Below are 26,558 nucleotides of genomic sequence, written 5' to 3'. Positions count from 1 at the left end.
AATTGACAATATCAGTTGTGGTCCATTTAACATGGAACAATAAAACGTGGCGACGTGTTTGTGAAAGAATCGTTTTTCATTTCTACTGATGGAGAATCAAATAAAATATCAGTAACATTTGCACACAGAATTTACAGGCCTTATTTGACGCAAATTTGGGTTTAGTCAAGATAACCCAAACTTGGCTTCTTCCACGGAGCCGCACGGATGTGTCGGTGCTTCTCTCTTTGTTTTTGACAACATTCTTGTGAGGAGAGGGAGAAAACAATCCACTGCTGAGTAAAAACTAAAAGCTGTTTAGCCAAATTTGAGTTTTGAAAACTTATTCGCTGGGTTTAAATATTTTTCAGTGTACCGTTTCACCTTAAAGTGAAGTACTAAACCAGTTCGTTCGTTCCACTTTCCAAATGTTCCCCGACACATTATCGAGAAAATCTCAGGCACAGGGCTCCGATAAAAACGTCAAAATCATCTGTCTTTTTCGTTTGTTTTTGTTTACAGTCGTGTTGCTGCCGTCGTCGTCACACTCGCTTTCATCCATCTTCTCCAGGCAAGTAGCGCAGTGAGCAGTCCGGTGTCGCTTGTCGGGTATTTTTCTGCGCTCTCGCGGTTTCCCAACCGCACCACACATTCGCTCGTCCAGCGCAGTCCAGTCAGCAGAGCAGTGTGTTCGTGGGCCCGCAGCAGGTAGCGGTAAGGGTAGCAGAAGCCGTTGGTTACGGTGAACTACCTCCTCCACCGAACCGACCAGCGACCACCGCGTTCGTTTGGTTCGTTTCGCGACGCGATCGCCGCCAATCATTCACAGTTCGATCTTCGCCGCGATCGGTCGCTCGGATTTTTCAGCCGGAGGAGATTTCGTCAGTCAGTGTCTTTTTGCGTCGTCGCCGTCGTCGTCTTCTGTTGGAGAAACAAACAGAGAAGAGCAGCAGGAAAGGGATTCCGCCACCGTGTCCGATCGTTCATTTTGGGGGAAACAAAACTTTCACCTTCCGAATCGTTGGATGGATGGTGATTAGAAATCGCAATCAGTGGTTGTGAGATTAGAATTTACGTGACGTCAAAGTGCAACGTCCTGCGTCTACTCGCGGGTGTCGTCATCCCAGCTCGACCTTTGGACGGATTGACCTCGATTGTTTTGATTGCTGAGTTATTGGTTGATCTGTCAGAACCGGGTTGTGTTTTCGAGTTCTTCCAACCGGAGAAGGGCAGAATCTGAGTGCGGCGACGATAAGAGAAAGTTCCCTTTTATACCAAAAGATGATTGAAAAGTGAAGTGAATGCAGTGCTTTTTTCCCAACGAAACAGGTTGAAGATTGGGTAAATAACGCAAAACGGCAGGCCAGGCAGCCGAAGAGCGAAGAAGGTGAAGCATACAGAAAGCAAATACCTGTGTGCAAGTTGTGTGCGGCCGTGCCGTGACGAGTGACCCACTTTCGGAGGCCAGTGCCAGTGTCCGGTTTTTCGTGTCGATTTTGAGTGCGTTGATTTTGGAATTTCGTCCGGCTCGTTTGGTTGGGAGCGAAGATGGAATCTCTGAAGAACAGTGAAACCAATACGGCGGCCGAAGTGGCGGCCAGTAGTGCGGCGTCGGCGGCGTCCCACGTCAAGGACGAGGCCAAGAAGAACATGGACTTCATCATGAAGAACCTTCTGGCTGGAGGTAAGTGAAGATTGATTTGTTTTCGTCTCGTTCTCTGATGGGGGTTGATTGACGTCAATTTTCGGTGCGGGTGAATTCCTTTTGGGTTAGCCAGTTCGAATGACGCTCAAAAATAGCCTTAGCGTGAAGTGGTAACAACAAAACACAGAAGCGGTCGTCATCGAGATTGTTGTTCATAATGACCGGGGAAACACACGTTCTACAAGTCGCCAACTTTGCACGGGAGGAACGTGAGACTGTCCTCGCGTTGATGTGCTAAAGTAATTTTCGCAGATTTGTTGTCTTTTTGTCGGCAGAGAAGAAGCTAAACATTTCGGCATTTTTTTTGTGGCTGCTGTGGGTAGGAGAGTAGTTCCCAAGCTTACCTTGCTCGACCCATATTTTGAACTTTTTAGAGAATCTCACTCTGTATATACGTTGTATATTAAATGGAAGTTCTTAACACTATGGATACGGCTACACACAACTATCTTCTTCTTAGGGTAACGTCCTTACTGGGACAAAGCATGCTTCTCAGTTTTTTTTTGTTGGGTAATTTAAGACATTGCGTCCAATAAGCTGAACATTTGTGGCATGTCCCGTTTTGATATTCGCGTCTAGCTAGCTAATTACCACGTGTCAAGTAACCAGCTTCTGCCACGACGCGCCGTCTCCTAGTCAGGTGCAATGAAATTTATAAACCCGAAGACCTTTGCAGGTTTTGCAGCCAGATCTCTCTGGGTTGCAAGCAATCACTATTTAGAAATCTTTGTCTGCGCGTGTATAAAGCATCGCAACTGCAAAGCAGATGTTCCGAGGTTTTACGTTCCGTAGAAACGACAGATATCACTCTGAATCTGGCCAATATTTTTAAAGTGATACCTGCTCGGGCAGTGTCCAGTTACTAGGCCCGTGCTCGTTCCAGGTCCATTTTTATTGTACATAATGGTTCTGGGCCAGCAAACTGTATAGTTGGAACCACTTTTAGCAAGCTTATCTGCCATTTCATCCCCTTCAATGCCACAATGACCTGGAACCCAGTATAAGTTTACTGAGTTCCCTTGGCACAACCTGCGCATCGAAAGAATGCATTCCCACACACGTTTTGAAGTGCTTTTGTAAGCGCACAATGCTTTTAGTGCAGCTTGACTATCTGAGAAAGTGCAAATATTTGCATATCTGTATTTTCTCTCATGGCAGATATTTGCGCATTTCAAAATAGCAAGAATCTCCGCTTGAAACACCGTAGGATAGTGTCCCATCGCCACTGAAATTTGTGCTCCAGGGCCGTAGATTCCTGCTTCCACTTTTGTTCCAACTTTTGAGTCATCTGTATAGAATTTGATTGATTCTTGACGAACAATAGGACCTCCGACGTCCCAATCTGCGCGAGTTCTTCCGTGCAACTTGTAGGGAACATCATGGTTATCGTATCCACAGGTTTCATCCAGTCTTTAATCATTTTCATTACTGGCCTATTTTGGAAGTACGGAGAAGCGCATCTAAATGTTCTGATGAAGCGCTGCGCATCGCTCCTGTAATAGCAATGGACGCAAGACGTTGAGTTTTCGCAATTGTTCATTGCGTGGCAGCCTCTTTTGTTTTTGACCACCAGACAAACTACGCATACGTCACTTTAGGGCGGATTATGGCAGCATAAATCCACATTATCATTTTTGGTTTCAAAACCAGAACGCCCATGAATTTGTATAGTTTAGGGCCCTTTGCATTCTTTCCGAAACAGTTTCGTCATACTTTCCTCTCACTATTATGACTATATCGTCTGCAAATCCCACAACTTCGAAACCTTTTTCTGCCTTTTTCCTTCAAGCTTCTTAGAAGATCATCTACAACTAAGGACCACATTAGTGATGGAAGGACTCCTCCTTGAGGAGAACCCTTCGTTGCCCTTACTGTTATAGAAGAACTTCCCAGCTCAGAGTTGATTTCTCTTTTTGCAAGCACAGTATAACTCCAATGTATGATACATTGATCGAAGTATTTATTCTAAATGGCACGCTTCATAGATGAATAGGAGGCATTATCAAAAGTTCCTTCTATGTCCAAAAAGGCGCATAGAGCTATTTCTTTTGCTGAAAATGTTTTTTTTCTACCTTTGTTACTAGCGAATGAATGAAGTGCCGTAACTGTTGACTTACCAGATTGATAAGCAAACTGGTAGTCAGATAGGGGATGCTCTTTTATGTAAGAAGAATTTTTAAAATCCTTCAAAACCTTTTCCATGGTTTTCAATAAAAAATTAAGAAAGAATAATTGGTATATATGCTTTCGGATGCGTCTTGTCTCGCTTCCCCTTTTTTGGTGTAAAAATAACTTTTACAAGTCTTCATTTTGATAGAACGTAATTCAATCTCAAACTAGCCTTGAACATCCCAATTAGTGGCGGAACCAACACCGCTTTTCCGTTTTGAATCAGTGCTGGAAATATCCCATCATCTCCTGCAGATTTAAAAGGCTGAAAAGATCTAGGTATAATTGCATTTTCCACTCTGATCTTCCTGAAGATTTCATCAGCTAAATCTGAGATGGTGTTTACTGTACTATTTGACTCCGTAGATTTTATACTAGGACATCCTTCACCTTCCAGGGATACAGTATCATTGGAATCCACACTTAGAACCGAACCTGGAAAATGGGTTTCCATCATTAAATTCAAAGTTTCACGAGGAGTTTTGCTAAAAGCACCATCGTCACGGTTCAGATTTTCCTATTCATTTGCATGATCTTTTGCAAGCGTTTTTTGTAGTCTTGCAACTACAACAGGAGTACTGTTTATGTTTTCACATATCAGCACCCAAGATTTTCTTTTAGATTTTCGTATTTCGTGTACTCAATCAGGGCTTTCCTGTACTGAGCCTAATCTCGCGTTTGTTTCGCTCTATTGAACATTTAACGAGAAAATTTTCTAAGGCGATCCAGTCGAAAGTTCCGCCATGGCACGTCTCTAGTAGAAGACGATTGTATGGTGGGACAGCTGCTGTTAAAGGAATTGATGATACTTTTATTTGCCCTTTGAGAAAATGATTCTAACTTTTGGGTTGAATCAATAGTTTCTCCAATTGTAAATGAATGCGTATTCAACAATTCTACATATTGATCCCAGTTTGTCTTCCTGGGATTTCTAAATGCGGTTCTAGAATAATCTCCACCACTCCAATTGAAGATTATGTGTTAATGATCAGATAGAGAAATCTCATCTGACACGTGCCAGTTTATGATCTTGTCAAAGATTGCAGCATTGCACAGTGTTAGATCCAAGACCTCTTGTCTGATTTCATTTGAGAAAGTAGGTTTATCACCATTATTGCAAATGTCTATATTGTTGGAAGACAGATACTCTAATAGTGACTCACCTCGGCTGTTAATATCCGTACTACCCCAAACCGTGTGATGCGCATTGGAGGCACAGCCAATGATATACGATTTGTTGTTTTCTTTACAGAATCAAACAAATGATGCGATCTCAGGAGGAGGTACCTCAGGAACATCACCAGGGAAGTAAGCTGAAGCCATAGCGATCTCAGTTTTATCCCTAGTGGTTGGTACCTCTACCATGACCGCAACAATGTCCTTTCGGATAAACTCTGTAATAGGATAGCATTTCACCGTTTTGCTTACTAAGACAGCGGTTCTGGGATAATCTTGCTGCTCATCATAAAATAGTTTACTATTTTGTGTCATAGCCCCAAGAATCTTTCGTTTATTGGACCATGGCTCTTGAATAAGCGCCACTTCCAGTCCTTCTTTTTTAAACCTTCGACTCAACACAGCAGAAGCACCTTTTGCTTGATTCATTTCAGGTTTACCTTACAAATTTGATTTATGCCATGAAATTATACATTTACCCACTTTTGTTGAGCCTCGGAGTTGAGACGTAAGAAAAGTAGCTGATTATTCCCGAGACAAATAAGGTCCACTAAGTCGTTGCTCCGTTTAACACAGTAAGGGCAAAATACCGTGGAGGGTGCCCTGGTACTCCATAGGCTCCGTTTACGGTTAAGTTTTCATTAGACCCCCCTAACCATCCATTCCTAGGCACGGTACGCTTGACACCATGAATTAGGCGTTGCTTGTTTGGTGGATTTTTACCACCGGATCAGGCAATCCGTAGTGATATTCTTAGCCAGTTGAGGAAACTGCTACCGACACTACACAGCTATCTAGGCTGATCGAGAATAGAAATCTATATTGATGATCAATTTCTTTAGAGCCCGATCAGCCGGCAGACTTAGTGCATCGCCTTAAGTGAACGGAATTAGGTACGGTCACGCCACGGTACTGAAACCTCGTTTCATCGTGGCCGTTGCTATTGAATTATGAGGTGAATTATCAGAAGCTCCCTCAATGTCAAGAAAAGCAGAAAGAGCCATTTCTTTGGCATTGAAAGATTTTTCAAGTTTTGTAACAAGCTTATGCAGTCCCTTCGAATCTCGCAGAGGGTTACGGCAAGGTGATGGTCTTTCGTGCTTGCTGTTCAACATTATATTGTGAATCCTGAAAACTGCAATTTTAAAATTTTGTACAAAGAGGATTAAAAAATAAGAACACATTTTTACTCTTTTTTTATAGAGCCAGAAATACTGAACCGATTTCAATGAAAATTTTTCTGTGTGTAAAGTATATATATCTAAATGTTGTGTAAAAATTTCATTCAGTTTGATCCAGCCGTTACAAAGTTATATTTGTTTAGGTGGTCAAATTTTGCCAAGTCAAGTCAAATTTTGGTCACACATTTTTTTTTCATAACTTTAGATTGCGTACACCAAAACAGCTGGTTTTTGGATCAGTAATGGTATATTATATGTATGTAGCTTGTACCATAAAATTTTCATCAAAATCGGTCTAGTATTTGCGGAGATATTGTTGAACCCTGAGATCCGCAATTTTAAAATTTTGTGCAAAGAGGATTCTCACATTTTTACTGTTTTATTTATAGAGCCAGAGATACTCAACCGATTTCAATGAAAATTTTTCTGTATGTGAAGTATGCATATCAAAATGTTATGTAAAAATTTCATTCAATTTGATCCAGCCGTTACAAAGTTATATTTGCTTAAGTGGCACCCGGTCAGTTTTTTTTCATATTCAAACTGCTACAGCTTTGGAAGTATTCATACAAAATGGCTCAAAATTTTACTAAGAACGTATTTTCATAATAGTACTATACTGTAAAATTTTGATAAAAATCGGAGCAGTATTGGTAGTTCTATAATCAAAATTGTGCTTTATTGACCTTAAATTTCCGAAAATTTACTATGGAGCGCCTTTGTACAAAATTTTAAAAAGGTAGGTCGATGGTTTTGTCTATATATCAACCAATACTCAATGGATTTTGATGAAAATTTTTTGGTATATGCTACATATAATGTAGCATTACTGGTCCAAAAATCAGCTGTTTTGGTGTACGCAGTCTAAAGTTATGAAACAAATTGTGTGACCAAATTTTGACCGTATCACCCTTTACAAAACGCTGATTAGACCGGTCGTCCTCTATGGGCACGAAACATGGACCCTACGTGCAGAGGACCAACGCGCCCTTGGAGTTTTCGAACGGAAAGTGTTGCGTACCATCTACGGCGGAGTGCAGATGGAAGACGGGACTTGGAGAAGGCGAATGAACCACGAGCTGCATCAGCTGCTGAGAGAACCAACCATCGTCCATACTGCGAAAATCGGGAGGCTACGGTGGGCGGGTCACGTCATCAGGATGTCGGATAGCAACCCGACTAAAATGGTTCTCGAGAGTCATCCGACCGGTACAAGAAGACGTGGAGCGCAGCGAGCTAGGTGGGTCGATCAAGTGGAAGACGATCTGCGGACCCTACGCAGAGTGCGGAACTGGAGACAAACAGCCATGGACCGAGTGGAATGGAGGCGGCTACTATGTACAGCAGAGGCCACCTCGGCCTTAGCCTGATCGACGCGCTCTTATTTATAGGAGATTTTTTGTGGTCTTCAGTTAGCCTAGTGCTTACGGCTATGGATCGCCAATCCGGAGACGGCGGGTTCGATTCCCGTTCCGGTCGGGAAAATTTTCTCGATTCCCTGGGCATAGAGTATCATTGTACTTGCCTCACAATATACAAATTCATGCAATGGCAGGCAAAGAAAGCCCTTAAATGAATAACTGTCGAAGTGCTCAAAGAACACTAAGTTGAAGCGGCGCAGGCCAAGTTCCAGTAGGACGTAGAGCCATAAAGAAGAAGAAGAAGAGCTTTTTTCCCGCTCTCCTCAACGTATTCATTTTTGGCTACATGCGAGGGTCACACGCCATAGATGGCATGAGTGTGTTGATCTCACTAGCCCGCAAGTTTCTCACTATTCATACAGTGCAAGTTGCATGAAGTCCATTGACTGACACACACGATGCACTTGTTTTGTTTTCTCCCTTAGGCGCTGTCCATAAACTACGTAGACTTTTTTTCGGCCATCTCAGACCCCCCCTCCCCCCTCGTAGACTTTTATTCATACAAAATTTTCGAAATTTGTATGGAGCGTAGACTTTGGCCAGACCCCCCCGTCCCCCCCTAAGAGTCTACGTAGTTTATGGACAGGCCCTTACTACAGAATTCTGGTGGAAGATAAAACCACGAATTTCACTATTCATAAAGCAATTTACAGCCTACTTACATACAAAATAAGATTCGCAATACTCGAAATATACCGTGCACTACCAAAATGATTTCGTAGAGTTTTGGGAGCCGATAGAAATCACACTTTGGATGTACGTAGCAGTGTTGCCAGAAGTTACTACAAAAATGCTCTATGCCCAAGAAAGTCAAGAAAATTTTCTTTACGAGAAGATCCTGTATCGATCAGGAATCGAACCTGTCACCTTCTGCATGGTCATGGTGAACACCCACGCCATGTGCAGGACCACTAAGCGGTTATTATTCGAATTATTTTTTGTAATTGAGAACCTCTGCCGCAGCATAACACCAGACACCGCACCGAAAGCGCATCCGACAAGTTGTTAAATCCATACTCACAATGCTTTACACACATTTACGCGAGCTTAAGCTCTTGAGTGCGGTGCCGTGTGTGACGCAATGTGCAATTCACCTTCCCTTGCCATTACGGTGCGGTGGTGCGGTGGTCGCTTCGTCTGACTGAGTCAGTACCTACAGCCCACAGCAGGCAGAGTAGAGAAGAGGCTCGTCTGTCGTCTATAGGCATATGACTTTGAGCAAACATAATAAATGACACTCCGCCGGTCCGCTCGGCCGCGAGGATGTCACAATTCCTTCTGCTGGCTGAGCTAACAAACTGTGACAAATTGAAGAAAATGACTGAGCTTGAATGTATTCAATGTACACACATAAAACTTGATTCATTGTGTTTTTTTTTCTCCATCATTGTTTCTCTTCAACAGGTGTTGCCGGAATGTGCTCCAAGACGGCGGTAGCCCCACTGGACCGGATCAAGATTCTGCTGCAGGCCCACTCGATCCACTACAAACATCTGGGCGTGTTCAGCGGGTTGAAGCACATCGTCAAGAAGGAATCGTTCATCGCACTGTACAAGGGCAACGGGGCCCAGATGGTGCGGATATTCCCGTACGCGGCGACGCAGTTTACGGCCTTCGAGGTGTATAAGAAGGTTAGTAGGGAAATTTACCTTAGATCATAATTGATAATTTAAGTATTTTGTGGAGCTTGTCATTTTCAATTTGCAGAAGCATCCGTATCTTGAAATATTTTCCTATTTATCCATAAGACGTTTACAAAAGCACAGATAGGATCGCAGGTTCTTGTTCTTGACTACTAAGGCACTGCCCATATTATAATAATTACTAAATAGACTAAGTTTTGGTCATTCAAAATCCCCCTCCCTTTTGTAGACTTCTGTCTAGACAAAATATTAAAATTTGTCTGGATCAAAGTTTTTAGCCAGAACCCCACCTCCTCTCCACATAGTCTTTGTAGTTTTTAGAAATACGTCAATGTCAGTATTGAAAAACTACGTGTTTTTCCTTCTTAGGCATTGCTACCGTTCATACTACTTAGGATGCTGCGGTGCCATGATGATACCGACAACTTGAAGTGACGCCTAGGCGATAGTCTTCCAAAGGATTGTCCCATTAAGTTTCAAAGTGTTTCTGTACGAATTTTGTCGTTGTCGAGTTGGAGAGCTTCGTGAGATGCTTTTTGTATATGTAATAATATTCCTTTCCATCTCATCGTAAAGACATGGCTGACGTCGTTGTTGAAATACCATCTCTGATCATGCTCGTTGCTCAAACTCGTTCTCAATCGAAAGCGTAAGGCATCGAGTACACGCAGTCAAATATTTGGCATGGGATGAACTAAAGGAAAAACATCTGTTTGACACTAATAAATATTCGATAGAGTCAAACCAGATGTTTGAGCATTGGTTTGTTTTGGTCTAATATTTGTGTACTAGCATCTTAAGTTACTTCATATTATACCAGCGCAAAATTATACCGTTGACACTTGCAAAAAATTTCGACATATCTTTCTTGTCCATGCTTTCGTATGCTTTCTTTTCTTGATGCGGTAGACTTGCTTCTCATCCGTTCTTGTCGTCACTCGGTACCACTACCAATCAGCTGTTGGCGGTGTTTTTCTAACTCATAACGTATTGGCCTTTTTCGTTCTTATAGCAACGTAGGCGTGAATTTGACTTTATTTTTGGTTGGAAATACTACTTATAGTTCTTGGTTGTACGAATAAAACCGAGTTTACTACGCTAGAATTCGAGGAACTCCGGGATAAATCCTGAGAAAAAATCTGGCAGAAATCCTCAGTACCAACTCCGGGAGAATTCATTGGGAAATACTGGCTGGAGGCAACTGAAAGATATCTTAAGAGAAGTTTGAAAAGAAGTTTCGGAAAAACTCCAGAAGAGATCCCACGACGAACTACGTTAGAAATCTTGTAAATACAGTGACCCCACACCGATGAATCACCTTAATTTTTGTACACTATTTATGAATCACCGTGTTGATCAAATGGAGTGATCCATAAACTGTGGTCATTTTTTCCGATTCATAAATTGTGGGGTCACTGTAGTTGTTCTTGAAATCCAGGGATAAACTTCTTGAAGAAAGCGCGGGAAAAACTCTTATATGAATTCTGTAAGAATTTATACTGAAGATATCCCGGAGAAAACTTCTGGCGAAAGTTCTGAGTGAAACCACTGGAGAAAGAAGGAGAACTGGATAAAATCCCGATAAACTAATAAAAAAAACCTAGAAGGAGCTCCAGGTAAAATCTCGCAAGCACTAGGAGCAATTCCAGTAAAACCACTGAATGAAATCTCAGGATAAACTCCTACTGCAATTGCGGGTGGAATTCGAAGTAAAATCACGGGAGAATACCCGAGAGATACCCCGGAAGGAACTCTTTAAGAATGAGAGCGAAATCGCCCTAGGAACTCGGGACAATTCCGGAAAAACCTCTTGAGAACGCCTGTGGAATTCCCGGAAGAGTCTTCCAGTGAAATTTTGAGAGAACGCCTTGAGAAATTCCCAGAGGAATACTAAAAAAATCCTTTCAAAATTCCTGGCAAAGAAACTTCGGATAAAAAAATGAAAAAGAATCCATTGAGAAATTCTGGAAGGAATAGAAGGACGAATTCCAAAAAGAATTCCTTATAGAGTTCCTGGAGAAATCCTTTGGGAGCAATTTCTGGATCAATTTCCCTTTCCAGAAATATCAGATTTCGATCCGAATTCAAGGAACCAGAAGTTCCATACGGTTACATGCATTAGAGGCTCGTTACTAGAGTTTCCCACACTTATATGTAAATACGGCAAAAATTGAAAACTTGAGATTTCTGTATAAGTTTTCCCATACTTCAAGTTTGTTGAGCGCCCCGTTAGGCTTAATCGGTTTTGCTAAAACTTTAGACGTAGCTTCTCAGCTTGATTCAGAAGGTAAGACTTGGCATTTTTCGAAATTTTTGTTTTTCATATAAGTGTGGGCCACCCTACTCGCTACCCTTGTTATGTATCAAGAGTTGCTTTCAAGGCACTTTTAAACACTGAAATCTCCAATTTGGTAAGTTGGGAGGCTTCGAGGGGTTGCAGAGAGGCTTTAGAGGAATTGAAAGATTTTAGAGACCTTGCTAGGTGTTTCAAGAGGACTTAAAGGAGTTTTCAAGTCGTTTCAGAGGGGATCTAGTATATTTTAGGGACTTTGCAAGCTTTCAGCGGAGTTTTCCGGAGGTTTCACATGTTTTTGGGGCTTTAGGGGTCTTCACAATGACTACATACTTAGAATAAATTACAGTATTCGGTGAAAAAAATCACCGAAACTGGTCTGTAAACAAGCAAACTACAGTATTACGGTGAAATCGATGAAGCTGCAGGAGAAAATCGGTGAAATCTAAGAAATCACCGAAGAATCGGTGAAATCAGACAAATTTACAGGAGACCTGTGAATATTTTGCCGAACAGATCGGTGATGGGACTATTTTACCGTACTACTGTAAAATGCGTTTGACAGCCACGCCGGCAGCTTCGAGTATCAGTTCTATTCGAATTTGCGTATCATCTCCAAGCAAGACTCTCTTGTACAGTGGCAGCAAGTGTGGTTCCTGATCAGAAGATCATGTATTCAATCCCATCATCGACGTTTTTTTATGAAAATATTGTTTTTTTTTTGTGCTCGCATAAAATCACCGTAAATTTGTAAAATTTACCGTACGTTCAGTGATATTGAGAATTCATTTGTAAACAAACATACCGAACGTTCTGCGATTTTTACGGTAAATTTGTAAAAAGTTCCGAACGTTCCGGTAATTTTGACAGATGCATTTTCCTGATATTCGCAGTACGTTCGGTGGTATGAAAAATCACCGAACTTTTTACCGTACGTTCAGCTGTTGAGATTACGGTAAAATTTTACCGTAATCCGTCATTTTTTCTAAGTGTGTAGTGAGGACAAGTGAGCTACAAGGGGTTTCAGAGGGGTGTCAGAAGCGTTTCGTGGCGTTTCAGAGGATTTTAAATGGCTTCACACGCTTTCGGGTAAGCTGCGCGGATGCTTCAGATGGGCTTTAAAGGCGTTTCAAGGCGTTTCAGGGAGTTTCATATGAGTTCCCGGCGGTTTTAAGGTGAATAGGAATATCTAATCCTTCAAGCAGTATGGTCCATGGTAGCTGATGATCTGCATCGACATCTTCGGAGGAAGTTTCCAGATAACGTCATCTTAAATGGTTGGTGTGAGACGACCATTGTCCAGAAGTACATTGTAGTTCACAGAACCTTTCCTCTTAAAGATCTTGCCAGGAAGCCAAGTGGTCACATTTCAATGATGAATCTGCTCATACTCCAGATGGTCAGCAAAAAAACTCTCTTTTCACGGTCCCATGACGTCGATTGAACTGTTTGTTTTGCTTGCTGTTCACGGCTGCGGAGGTAGTTCTCCTGGGCTTCAGCAAATCTAAGGGTGTAGAGACAGTCCTTCCAAGGAAACGCTCTGCAGGAGACTTGCCATTAGGTGTACTTCGATTCGGAGTCGACCAGTACGGACAGGAAAGTTTGAAGATGCAGAAACGTTGTGGTTTTTCCTCCTTCTCGAAGCTTCTTGAGTCCTCTTGTTATAATCCCAACATGGACGCTACAATGGCCGACTTCGGCATCTACTCACGATTTCGAGGGCACAAATCTCTTCGTAAACAAAACCAGCGCACCAGATCTTCTTATTTTAAGCTTATTACAAGTGAGCAAGAGCAGAATAATAAACTGCTTTGTTGTGTAACGCTTGCTTCTTGAGATTTGTGCGTTTGAAGTTTTGATGCACTGTTAAAGCGGGATGTCAAGACGTTTGTCCTTAAAGGTGTCTACGAAGTGCTCAGCATGTCCATTAGACTGCGGATGGTATGGTGCAATTGTCGTCAAGTGCGTTATTCCATTTTCATCACAAAATTGCTTGAAGCGGGCGCTAACAAATTGCGTTCCGTTGTCTGCAACGAGTGTGCTTGGATTACGAAATCTTGCAAAAATTTCCTGTAGTATGTCCAGCGTCATTGATGTGGAGGTGCTTCGTGTACGGAAAATTTCCGCCCATTTTGAGAAAGCGTCGATTACCAGAAAGAAGTAAAAACCGTCAATCGGGCCAGCATAATCGTTGTGCACTCTTTCCCACGGATTTGATGGAACAGACCACGATTTCAAATCCGTTTTGCGAGGTGACTTGGCAGCTTCAACACATGATCTACTGCTCCAGACAAGTCCTTCGATGCGATCATCAATCTTGGGCCAGTAGACAAAACTTCTTGCAAGCAACTTCATCCGGTCCTTTCCAGAGTGACCTCTATGTAGCTGTTGAAGAATGCGTTTCCGAAAACGAACTGAAACAACAACTCGATCTCAAAACAAGATGCATCCCTGGACGATCTGGAGACTGTCCCGGCGAGTGAAAAACTGCTGTGAATGTTCGGGCCAATCTTCGTTTATGTAAAACATAACTAAATTCAGAACGGAATCCTTCGAGCTTTCAGCAGCGATTATTTCTGACGTCACTGGTAGACTTGATTTGCAATCACTAAGAACGACTTAAACATCGGCTTCCATCTGCATAGAAGCAATGACATATTCCTCCTCGACTCGTTCATGGCACTTCATCAATCTTGAAAGCAAGTCAGCATGTCCAAATTTCTCAGTTTTCACAAATTGAATGCTCGTAGATCCTTCATTTGCTTGACGAAACGTCCATAATAATTGATGCCTCCAAGGTACCTATGATCGAAGCTGCGACATGTTCTTGAGAGCTGGCTTCTGCGAAATAGCACTTATCTTCAGCTTGTCGTAAGCCGTCTTGATCGATGATGTGTGGAACTTGATTTGTGAGAAACCAAAGCGGCATTTATCCTGTATGCCTTGATTCTCTCCAGAACTCCGTTGAGTCTTTGGTCATGTTCCTCCTTAGTCCAACCGGCAATCATGATGTCATCGAGATACGGTTTTACTCCTGGAATGCCGGCGACCATGCTATCGATAATTCGTTGAAATGCACCGGGAGCGGACTTGACTCCAGGTGGAAAGCGGTAGTACTTGAACAGTCCCCGATGAGTGTTGATCGTCTGGTACTTTTGCGATTCCTGGCTCAACCTCAACTTGTAGGTCTACCTCATTCGAAAGGTCTAGTTGGAAAAATATCGGCAGCCGGCAAGATCAGCGAAAATATCGTCTGGGTGCGGAAGTGGGTGGCCATTTGATTCTAGCGCATTATTCAGCCCGGTAGAGTAGTCATCACAAATTCGAACGGACACGTTGTCAGATTTCCGGACCACGGCTATCGGTGTCGGAAAACTTCGCTGGAGAGATTATCTCCTTGTCTTGAAGGCGTTGAAGTTCGGCATCAACCATGCCGACTCGCCGTTTGGACAGTACACTGGACGGGCATCGGGTTTCAGGTACAGTTGCTCTTTTGCTTTCTTGCTCCTACCAAGTGTGCTCTGGAACACTTCGGGGAATTTCAAACGGAGCTACTCAACGGTGTTTTGTGGCTTTTCATGGACAGCGTTCACCAGTGAATTGAAGGATACAGACCACAGATCAAACAGTTAGATTGTGTCTACTCGTGGACAATACCTTCGTTTGTTGAATTATTGATGATAAGCTGCACCTATCATCGCCTACCCACATCGCCAACGATGTTGATTCTATCACCGGAAGCGCTGATAGCTGCGTTCTCCGAGGTTTCGATAGCTGGTTTCCCGATTGCTTCCCAGGTCGGCGTATCGATAGTCGTGATATCCGATACACAATCCAGTTGAAGCGTCGTCAGATTTCCGTTGATTTCAAGGGTGACAAATTTCTTCTTTCCTTGGACTTCGATACGCTTCTTCGAAATTCCATTAGACTTCACATACTCTTTCGTCTTCGATTTGTCGAATATTCTTCCAGGTACATATAGATTTCGTTTCCGCCATAGAGCAGTATCCCTCTTTATGCCCCTTCCGTTTGCACTTACCACAAAAATGGTCTTGACAAATAATTCATTCACCAAGTGTAGGTCATCGCATAGCCAGCATAGAGCTTTTGATTTCTTCTTATTTGCTAGCTTCGATGAAATGGCGTTGACGATGGATTTCTCCGGAACGGGTTTCTCGATCATTTTTGTGTCCTGCTTCAGATTATTGAACCGATGGCACTCCTCGACAGCTTTTTCAGCTTCAAGCTTGCTGATCAAGCGAGCCGGAATGTCTGCATCCCGTCGAGACATTGGCCGCAGACAAAACGAAGAGCCTTGAACAGGTATCAGATATCAGAAGGCCGGCTCCAGAGGCACGTTATTCTCCATTTGGAATATTTGTGCCATCGCCAAAATAATTGCCTATTTCATCATCTACCTGAGGGAAAAGGAAGGCAATAAGGGTAAGGATTGGGATAAGGACAGGTAGGGAAATAGGAAAAATACCCTGGAAGAGGATACTAACGCATAAGCGTACCACAATGGGCTCAAACAGCGCCCTGAAAAGGGCACTGTAATAACGCATAAAGCTAAAGAGAGCCTATAGCTCTTTACCACAGCGGGTTAAGAACAACAAAATATCCTGAATATTCAGGTATATGAAGTCAGTTTTACTTAATAAGTGTTTACCGAATACTCGGAAACCCGTTGCGCAAAAACTGGACAGTTACATATCAAATGATCCATAATCGGATTCACAGCTATCACATGCAAATGAATCATCTTGCTGAATATTCGCCATGTGATAGTTGAGTCGGCTCAATACTTTGACCAGAATGGTGCAATTCTGCTCTGACAGATTTGTAAGATACTTCGCCACCCTTGGAGATGGCTCAGCACAATACAATTTGGTTTTACGACATGACTCCAAACTGTTTCAGTATTGTCTATGTTGAGTAGCAGCCCAGGTGTAAATCTGAAGCTTTACCCAACACATCGATATCGGAATAGCTGGCTCAAGGACAATGAAGTCATATGATGCTCCAGTGCGAGCTAACTCATCAGCCAATTCATTTCCAGCGATGGAAGAATGGCCAGGTACTCATACAAAGTGCACAGCGTTTGATGAATTTAGCTCCTCGATTTGAGTTCGACAAGCGATAACTATCTTCGACCTGGAGTTGGCCGAAGCAAGTGCTTTAATAGCAGCCTGGCTATCTGAACAGTAGTATATTACTTTGCCCATTACGAGCTGCTGAAGTGTCGATTTCACTCCGCACATAAGAGCAAATATTTCGGCCTGAAAAAACGGTGCAGTGTCTACCAAGTGAGTAAGACAGATACAGCCCTAGCTCACGAGAATATGCACCAGCACCTGCTCGACCTTCGAGAAGACAGCCATCAGTCTAACATACGATGCCGTCTGAAATACTTCTTTTCAGATATCCAGATGTCCACTCTTCCCGGGAAGGGAATTTCGTGGAAAATGTCCTATATGGAAAATTACAAGCAATTGTAAGATCAATTGGAGCAAGTACATTTTTGTCCCAATTCACCAAAAGTGGAAACAACGAGGTGTGTGTTGATGTGCGGTTCACAGGAGTTTCCTCTAGTAGACCGAGTACTCGTAGACGGTAAGTGCAAGAAAGTGCTTCTTGTTTGAGATGAATGTGTACCCGAGCAAAGTCTGACAGCAAATCGAAAACTTATTTTGATGTTGTGATATTGCAAATTATGATTACTCAGGTTGATGTCGTTTTGGTCGTTTTAACGGTTAAAACATCAAAAATGAGAGCAGAAAAATGTTCCTGTGACAGCAAGTTGAAAACAATTCCTGCTATCAGTGATGGCAAATTGATTACTGTTTTTGCTATCAGTGCGAAAAAATGGAAAAATCGTTAAATTTAGAGTTTTTTCGAATAATATGGAAATCTAAATGCAATACGCTAATTGCACTGATGGCATATCATTAAATGCTTTATACAAGGTCGCCTAGAAGTTTTGAAATGACTTAAAAACTTAAACATTTGTAATTATTTTAAATGACAGCAAAACGATATCAAAATTTGAAATCGAAATTAATCAAGTCAATCTGATATCAAAATATGATATCAATTTGCTGCTGATTACAAATCGTGTTTTTGATTTGCTATCATTTTGTTGTTAGACTTTGCTCGGGTAGTGGAGCAACGTTAAAGAGAACTTCGAGCGCTGCCGTGGGAGTTGAAGAGAACGCTCCAGACATCGCCATTAAGCACATCCTTGGCAGATGGCCTAACTTTGATTGGATCGTTCTCATTTCGCCCTTTTGCCACCACACAAGACATCCAGAGGCCAATATTGACTGAACAACAGTTGTGTAAAACCATTCAGATTCAAAGAGACGCAAAGGTCGAACGCCATTACGGTTTCGCTTTTCCGTAAAAAAGAACAATAGATGTTTTACTCGGATTAACCGTAAGGCCATATTGGCGACACCAACCCTCAACTACCTGAAGTGTGCTTTGCATCAGGTTGAAAGCGTGCTGATGCACATACCAACTAACAATGTTAGATAGTCATCGGCAAAACCATAAGTAGGAAAACCGCTATTAATGAGTTGCCTCAATAGCGTATCTGCTACGAGATTCCACAAAAGTGCTGATAAGTCTCCCCCTTGGGTTGGGAACATACACAAACACTCAATTTCCTTATCCCCGCTCGACGCAATGTCGAGAAGAGATGTCACAAAGATTCCACAAAAGTGCTGATAAGTCTCCCCCTTGGGTTGGGAACATACACAAACACTCAATTTCCTTATCCCCGCTCGACGCAATGTCGAGAAGAGATGTCAGTTTTTGAGCATTTGGTGAATCCAATTGGAAATCATTGAAGATACACCATGTCCATGATCCCGTGCGGCTTCCAATATGGCACCGAGAGGCACATTGTCAAAGACACCCTCGATATCTAAGAAAACACCCAAACAAGATTGCTTTTGAGCGAATGCATTCTCGATATCGTAAACAACCTTTTGTAAAAGAAGGCTAAAGAAACTGGCATTTAATCGCTCTAAATTGATGTTCCTTTTGTTAGAGAAAGTCAAATTTCGACAATAATAGAATTATTCGGTATTACCCCTGCAATATTCACAAGTGTATCTATTTTTTGATGATTTTGACGCTAATGGTAGCCAGAACTAAGACATATATCTTATGGTTATCAGTATTGGAAATCTTCTCATGTGCTCCGTAAATTAGCATACCCACGAAATATATTAGGCTCGCTTGCTCTTTGGATTATTGGAAAATTATACCTTTAATTTACAATATGGAAAACCCCCAATCCATTAGCATATGTATAGTGTACCTAGTGTGACCGACATCAAAACTAAACCGTATTTCCCTACGTGAGTCAGAGAGCAGAATGAAAATGTAAATACGGTGTTGATGGAATCGGATTCCCATGTGTAAAATTAATTAGGAGGTTTCTTTTCAAGTTCTTTCACAGTGCGTCACTGTGATTTATCTGTGAATTCTTAATACATCTCAAGCTAATCATTTTCATCTCTCCCTCTCATATTTTCCATTCACAGAGTTTAGCCAAAATAATAGGCACAAACCTGCCGATCAAGCACGCGGACAAATTCGTGGCCGGTGCCGGCGCTGGTGTCACGGCCGTTACCCTCACCTACCCGCTGGATACGATCCGTGCCCGGCTGGCGTTCCAGGTTACCGGAGAGCACCGGTACAATGGGATCGTGCACACCGCCATCTCCATCTTCCAGACTGTAAGTCCTATGACCAGTTCTAACAAGAATCATTCTCTGAAACGAAAAATGTTTTCCACTTTCGCTCCACAGGAAGGCGGCTTCCGGGCGCTCTACCGAGGATTCGTACCCACCCTGATGGGTATGGTTCCTTATGCTGGATTTTCCTTCTACTGCTTCGAGATGCTCAAGTTCGTGTGTATGAAATACGCTCCCGGAGTGACGTGCGACAGGTTGGAGAGAAACACCGGTAAGTAAGGGGGTTGAAGGGAGTTATAAGGAGTAGTGGTTTGTCTTCTCTTGCTGAATAGAATTTTTCGGTCATCGTGACCAGTGTTGGATTTAGGCGCAAGTAAAAATATTGTCGATAAATAAGTCTTACGATAGAGTTCATTCAGATTAGTTCACATCAAAAAGTATAAATTATTACAAACAATTAATTATTTTATTGATCGAACAAAAACATTAAAATATAGCATGGAACGAGCTCACCAAATTATTAGAAAAGAAACCATTCTTGAGTCCGTTACTATTTCAGAATAACATAAGACTCAGACAACATTGCAGAGAACATGGTATAAGATTTCGATCACAATTTTAAGTATTACTTCGAGAAAATTTTGAAATTGTTGTACAAACTCTAGATTTGTAATCAACATGATCTCATCTCTCACCTGCCTAAATCCGAACCCGACGACGGCGAGACAAGCGGACGACTTTGACTCATGACACGACGATACGATGATCGACCAGCCGCCGTTGTCTGCACTGATGGTGACGAAATCGAAAACTAGACACTCGGCGCATACCTTTACCTATTAAAGAGTATTGTGGTGTGCCCTCTGGGCTGATGCTGGACGACCGACGGACTCGGAGATTCGTTGCGTGTTGCGTGAATATTGTCATTGCGAGGTGGACGTGACGTGCCGGGCGCGCGAAAGCTCGCTTGTCTCTTGTTTTGGGTTGACATCTGGCTTCGTGAGAGTAGGAGGTGGAAGCTCGCTACTCAATACGGTAGCAGCGTGAGAAAACTTAAATTTTGGCAAGACGTGTTGCTAAGAGATCACAGGGTCGCGATATTTTGCAGAGTGATGTTGAATGGATCAACAACACTCAACGCCAACCATATCGCCAATATTGACACACGTGTGATGGATTAGGTTTTTAGCGCACTTTTTTTTCTCGGACGTTTTCCATCAACTTGATAGTCACTTTTTTGTCTGTCTCTGTTGGATTGTTCGTTTATCGATTTTGGCTGTGCTCCGAAAAGTTATGTAATTTAATTACAACGACGCGATTACGTGTGTATAGATGTATCAGTAAACCTGTTAACATGACGTGAATGCTTGGTTTGTACCTCAATGAAAGGTTATTGATTTTAAAGAGATTTCTCTCGATTTTTGTCCCTCAGGAAAACCTTCAGGGATTCCTTCAGGAATTCCCCCAGGAAATCCTTCAGGAATTCCCTCAGGACATCCTTCAGGAATTCCCTCAGGAAATCCTTCAGGGATTCCCTCGAGAAATCCTTTAGGGATTGCCTCTGAAAGTCCTCCAGGGATTCCCTCAAAAAGTCTTCAGGGATTCCCTCAGGAAGTCCTTCAGGGATTCCCTCAGGAAGTCCTTCAGGGATTCCCTCAGGAAGTCCTTCAGGGATTCCCTCAGGAAGTCCTTCAGGGATTCCCTCAGGAAATCCTTCAGGGATTCCCTCAGGAAGTCCTTCAGGGATTCCCTCAGGAAGTCCTTCAGGGATTCCCTCAGGAAGTCCTTCAGGGATTCCCTCAGGAAGTCCTTCAGGGATTCCCTCAGGAAGTCCTTCAGGGATTCCCTCAGGAAGTCCTTCAGGGATTCCCTCAGGAAGTCCTTCAGGGATTCCCTCAGGAAGTCCTTCAGGGATTCCCTCAGGAAGTCCTTCAGGGATTCCCTCAAAAAGTCTTCAGGGATTCCCTCAGGAAGTCCTTCAGGGATTCCCTCAGGAAGTCCTTCAGGGATTCCCTCAGGAAGTCCTTCAGGGATTCCCTCAGGAAGTCCTTCAGGGATTCCCTCAGGAAGTCCTTCAGGGATTCCCTCAGGAAATCCTTCAGGGATTCCCTCAGGAAGTCCTTCAGGGATTCCCTCAGGAAGTCCTTCAGGGATTCCCTCAGGAAGTCCTTCAGGGATTCCCTCAGGAAGTCCTTCAGGGATTCCCTCAGGAAGTCCTTCAGGGATTCCCTCAGGAAGTCCTTCAGGGATTCCCTCAGGAAGTCCTTCAGGGATTCCCTCAGGAAGTCCTTCAGGGATTCCCTCAGGAAGTCCTTCAGGGATTCCCTCAGGAAGTCCTTCAGGGATTCCCTCAGGAAGTCCTTCAGGGATTCCCTCAGGAAGTCCTTCAGGGATTCCCTCAGGAAGTCCTTCAGGGATTCCCTCAGGAAGTCCTTCAGGGATTCCCTCAGGAAGTCCTTCAGGGATTCCCTCAGGAAGTCCTTCAGGGATTCCCTCAGGAAGTCCTTCAGGGATTCCCTCAGGAAGTCCTTCAGGGATTCCCTCAGGAAGTCCTTCAGGGATTCCCTCAGGAAGTCCTTCAGGGATTCCCTCAGGAAGTCCTTCAGGGATTCCCTCAGGAAGTCCTTCAGGGATTCCCTCAGGAAGTCCTTCAGGGATTCCCTCAGGAAGTCCTTCAGGGATTCCCTCAGGAAGTCCTTCAGGGATTCCCTCAGGAAGTCCTTCAGGGATTCCCTCAGGAAGTCCTTCAGGGATTCCCTCAGGAAGTCCTTCAGGGATTCCCTCAGGAAGTCCTTCAGGGATTCCCTCAGGAAGTCCTTCAGGGATTCCCTCAGGAAGTCCTTCAGGGATTCCCTCAGGAAGTCCTTCAGGGATTCCCTCAGGAAGTCCTTCAGGGATTCCCTCAGGAAGTCCTTCAGGGATTCCCTCAGGAAGTCCTTCAGGGATTCCCTCAGGAAGTCCTTCAGGGATTCCCTCAGGAAGTCCTTCAGGGATTCCCTCAGGAAGTCCTTCAGGGATTCCCTCAGGAAGTCCTTCAGGGATTCCCTCAGGAAGTCCTTCAGGGATTCCCTCAGGAAATCCTTCAGGGATTCCCTCAGGAAGTCCTTCAGGGATTCCCTCAGGAAGTCCTTCAGGGATTCCCTCAGGAAGTCCTTCAGGGATTCCCTCAGGAAGTCCTTCAGGGATTCCCTCAGGAAGTCCTTCAGGGATTCCCTCAGGAAGTCCTTCAGGGATTCCCTCAGGAAGTCCTTCAGGGATTCCCTCAGGAAGTCCTTCAGGGATTCCCTCAGGAAGTCCTTCAGGGATTCCCTCAGGAAGTCCTTCAGGGATTCCCTCAGGAAGTCCTTCAGGGATTCCCTCAGGAAGTCCTTCAGGGATTCCCTCAGGAAATCCTCCAAGGATTCCCTCAGGAAATTCTCCAAGGATTCCCTCAGGAAATCTTCCAAGGATTCCCTCAGGAAATCCTCCAAGGATTCCGTCAGGAAATCCTCCAAGCATTCCCTCAGGAAATCCTCCAAGGATTCCCTCAGGAAATCCTCCAAGGATTCCCTCAGGAAATCCTCCAAGGATTCCCTCAGGAAATCCTCCAAGGATTCCCTCAGGAAATCCTCCAAGGATTCCCTCAGGAAATCCTCCAAGGATTCCCTCAGGAAATCCTCCAAGGATTCCCTCAGGAAATCCTCCAAGGATTCCCTCAGGAAATCCTCCAAGGATTCCCTCAGGAAATCCTCCAAGGATTCCTTCAGGAAATCCTCCAAGGATTCCCTAAGGAAATCCTCCAGGGATTCCCTCAGGAAATCCTCCAGAGATTCCCTCAGGAAATCCTCCAGGGATTCCCTCAGGAAATCTTCCAGGGATTCTCTCAGGAAATCCTCCAGGAATTCCCTCAGGAAATCCTTCAGGGATTCCCTCAGGAAATCCTTCAGGGATTCCCTCAGGAAATCCTTCAGGGATTCCCTCAGGAAATCCTTCAGGGATTCCCTCAGGGAATCCTTCAGGGATTCCCTTAGGAAATCCTTCAGGGATTCCCTCAGGAGATCCTTCAGGGATTCCCTCAGGAATACCTCCAGGGATTCTCTCAGGAAATCCTCCAGGGATTTCCTCAGGAAATCCTCCAGGGATTTCCTCAGGAAATCCTCCAAGGATTTCCTCAGGAAATCCTCCAGGGATTCCCTCAGGAATTCTCCAGGGATTCCCTCAGGAAGTCCTCCAGGGATTCCCTCAGGAAGTCCTCCAGGGATTCCCTCAGGAAGTCCTCCAGGGATTCCCTAAGGAAGTCCTCCAGGGATTCCCTAAGGAAGTCCTCCAGGGATTCCCTAAGGAAGTCCTCCAGGGATTCCCTAAGGAAGTCCTCCAGGGATTCCCTCAGGAAGTCCTTCAAGGATTCCCTCAGGAAGTCCTCCAGGGATTCCCTCAGGAAGTCCTCCCGGGATTCCCTCAGGAAGTCCTCCCGGGATTCCCTTAGGAAGTCCTCCCGGGATTCCCTCAGGAAGTCCTCCCGGGATTCCCTCAGGAAGTCCTCCCGGGATTCCCTCAGGAAGTCCTCCCGGGATTCCCTCAGGAAGTCCTCCCGGGATTCCCTCAGGAAGTCCTCCCGGGATTCCCTCAGGAAGTCCTCCCGGGATTCCCTCAGGAAGTCCTCCCGGGATTCCCTCAGGAAGTCCTCCCGGGATTCCCTCAGGAAGTCCTCCAGGGATTCCCTCAGAAAGTCCTCCAGGGATTCCCTCAAGAAGTCCTCCAGGGATTCCCTCAGGAAGTCCTCCAGGGATTCCCTCAGGAAGTCCTTCAGGGATTCTCTCAGGAAGTCCTCCATTGATTCCCTCAGGAAGTCCTCCAGGGATTCCCTCAGGAAGTCCTTCAGGGATTCTCTCAGGAAGTCCTCCATTGATTCCCTCAGGAAGTCCTCCAGGGATTCCCTCAGGAAGTCCTTCAGGGATTCCCTCAGGAAATCCTCCAAGGATTCCCTCAGGAAATTCTCCAAGGATTCCCTCAGGAAATCTTCCAAGGATTCCCTCAGGAAATCCTCCAAGGATTCCGTCAGGAAATCCTCCAAGCATTCCCTCAGGAAATCCTCCAAGGATTCCCTCAGGAAATCCTCCAAGGATTCCCTCAGGAAATCCTCCAAGGATTCCCTCAGGAAATCCTCCAAGGATTCCCTCAGGAAATCCTCCAAGGATTCCCTCAGGAAATCCTCCAAGGATTCCCTCAGGAAATCCTCCAAGGATTCCCTCAGGAAATCCTCCAAGGATTCCCTCAGGAAATCCTCCAAGGATTCCCTCAGGAAATCCTCCAAGGATTCCCTCAGGAAATCCTCCAAGGATTCCCTCAGGAAATCCTCCAAGGATTCCCTCAGGAAATCCTCCAAGGATTCCCTCAGGAAATCCTCCAAGGATTCCCTCAGGAAATCCTCCAAGGATTCCTTCAGGAAATCCTCCAAGGATTCCCTAAGGAAATCCTCCAGGGATTCCCTCAGGAAATCCTCCAGAGATTCCCTCAGGAAATCCTCCAGGGATTCCCTCAGGAAATCTTCCAGGGATTCCCTCAGGAAATCTTCCAGGAATTCCCTCAGGAAATCCTTCAGGGATTCCCTCAGGAAATCCTTCAGGGATTCCCTCAGGAAATCCTTCAGGGATTCCCTCAGGAAATCCTTCAGGGATTCCCTCAGGGAATCCTTCAGGGATTCCCTTAGGAAATCCTTCAGGGATTCCCTCAGGAGATCCTTCAGGGATTCCCTCAGGAATACCTCCAGGGATTCTCTCAGGAAATCCTCCAGGGATTTCCTCAGGAAATCCTCCAGGGATTTCCTCAGGAAATCCTCCAAGGATTTCCTCAGGAAATCCTCCAGGGATTCCCTCAGGAATTCTCCAGGGATTCCCTCAGGAAGTCCTCCAGGGATTCCCTCAGGAAGTCCTCCAGGGATTCCCTCAGGAAGTCCTCCAGGGATTCCCTCAGGAAGTCCTCCAGGGATTCCCTAAGGAAGTCCTCCAGGGATTCCCTAAGGAAGTCCTCCAGGGATTCCCTAAGGAAGTCCTCCAGGGATTCCCTCAGGAAGTCCTTCAAGGATTCCCTCAGGAAGTCCTCCAGGGATTCCCTCAGGAAGTCCTCCCGGGATTCCCTCAGGAAGTCCTCCCGGGATTCCCTTAGGAAGTCCTCCCGGGATTCCCTTAGGAAGTCCTCCCGGGATTCCCTCAGGAAGTCCTCCCGGGATTCCCTCAGGAAGTCCTCCCGGGATTCCCTCAGGAAGTCCTCCCGGGATTCCCTCAGGAAGTCCTCCCGGGATTCCCTCAGGAAGTCCTCCCGGGATTCCCTCAGGAAGTCCTCCCGGGATTCCCTCAGGAAGTCCTCCCGGGATTCCCTCAGGAAGTCCTCCCGGGATTTCCTCAGGAAGTCCTCCCGGGATTCCCTCAGGAAGTCCTCCCGGGATTCCCTCAGGAAGTCCTCCCGGGATTCCCTCAGGAAGTCCTCCCGGGATTCCCTCAGGAAGTCCTCCAGGGATTCCCTCAGAAAGTCCTCCAGGGATTCCCTCAAGAAGTCCTCCAGGGATTCCCTCAGGAAGTCCTCCAGGGATTCCCTCAGGAAGTCCTTCAGGGATTCTCTCAGGAAGTCCTCCATTGATTCCCTCAGGAAGTCCTCCAGGGATTCCCTCAGGAAGTCCTCCAGGGATTCCCTCAGGAAGTCCTCCAGGGATTCCCTTAGGAAGTCTTCCAGGGATTCCCTCAGGACATCCTCCAGGGATTCCCTCAGGAAGTCCTCCAGGGATTCCCTCAGGAAATCCTCCAAGGATTCCCTCAGGAAATCCTCTTAGGATTCCCTCAGGAAATCCTCTTAGGATTCCCTCAGGAAATCCTCTTAGGATTCCCTCAGGAAATCCTCCAAGGATTCCTTCAGGAAATCCTCCAAGGATTCCCTCAGGAAATCCTCCAAGGATTCCCTCAGGAAATCCTCCAAGGAATCCCGTCAGGAAATTCTCCAAGGATTCCCTCAGGAAATCCTCCAAGGATTCCTTCAGGAAATCCTCCAAGGATTCCCTGAGGAAATCCTCCAAGGTTTCCCTCGAAAATGTTTCTTTAAAAAGATTATCATTTAACAAACTTGATTTTTGATTTCTTTTTAATATTATTTTTTCTTCTACTTCCTCACCAGGTGGCCTTGTCCTATCGGTACCCGCCAAGCTGCTCTGCGGCGGCTTTGCCGGCGCCGTGGCGCAATCCTTCTCCTACCCCCTGGACGTGACCCGACGGCGGATGCAGCTGGCCATGATGAACCCCGAGACGGCTAAATTTGG

General features: G+C 44.7%; 1 protein-coding gene across 1 annotated transcript; it reads left to right on the top strand.

Moving 5' to 3' along the window:
- Positions 1-508: 508 nt before the first annotated feature.
- Positions 509-26,558, top strand: LOC109397119 (solute carrier family 25 member 16; the record flags this gene model as incomplete). Its single annotated transcript, XM_062843584.1, is given in 5 exon segments — positions 509-1,663; positions 9,036-9,262; positions 19,121-19,315; positions 19,388-19,544; positions 26,417-26,558. Coding segments are annotated over 5 exon segments (857 nt in total), but the record flags the coding sequence as incomplete, so codon positions are not given.

Source organism: Aedes albopictus, unplaced genomic scaffold (assembly GCF_035046485.1).
Source record: "Aedes albopictus strain Foshan unplaced genomic scaffold, AalbF5 HiC_scaffold_311, whole genome shotgun sequence".
Taxonomy (NCBI): domain Eukaryota; kingdom Metazoa; phylum Arthropoda; class Insecta; order Diptera; family Culicidae; genus Aedes; species Aedes albopictus.
Note: the sequence above shows the minus strand (reverse complement) of the source record. Positions and strands in the feature narration are given on the sequence as shown.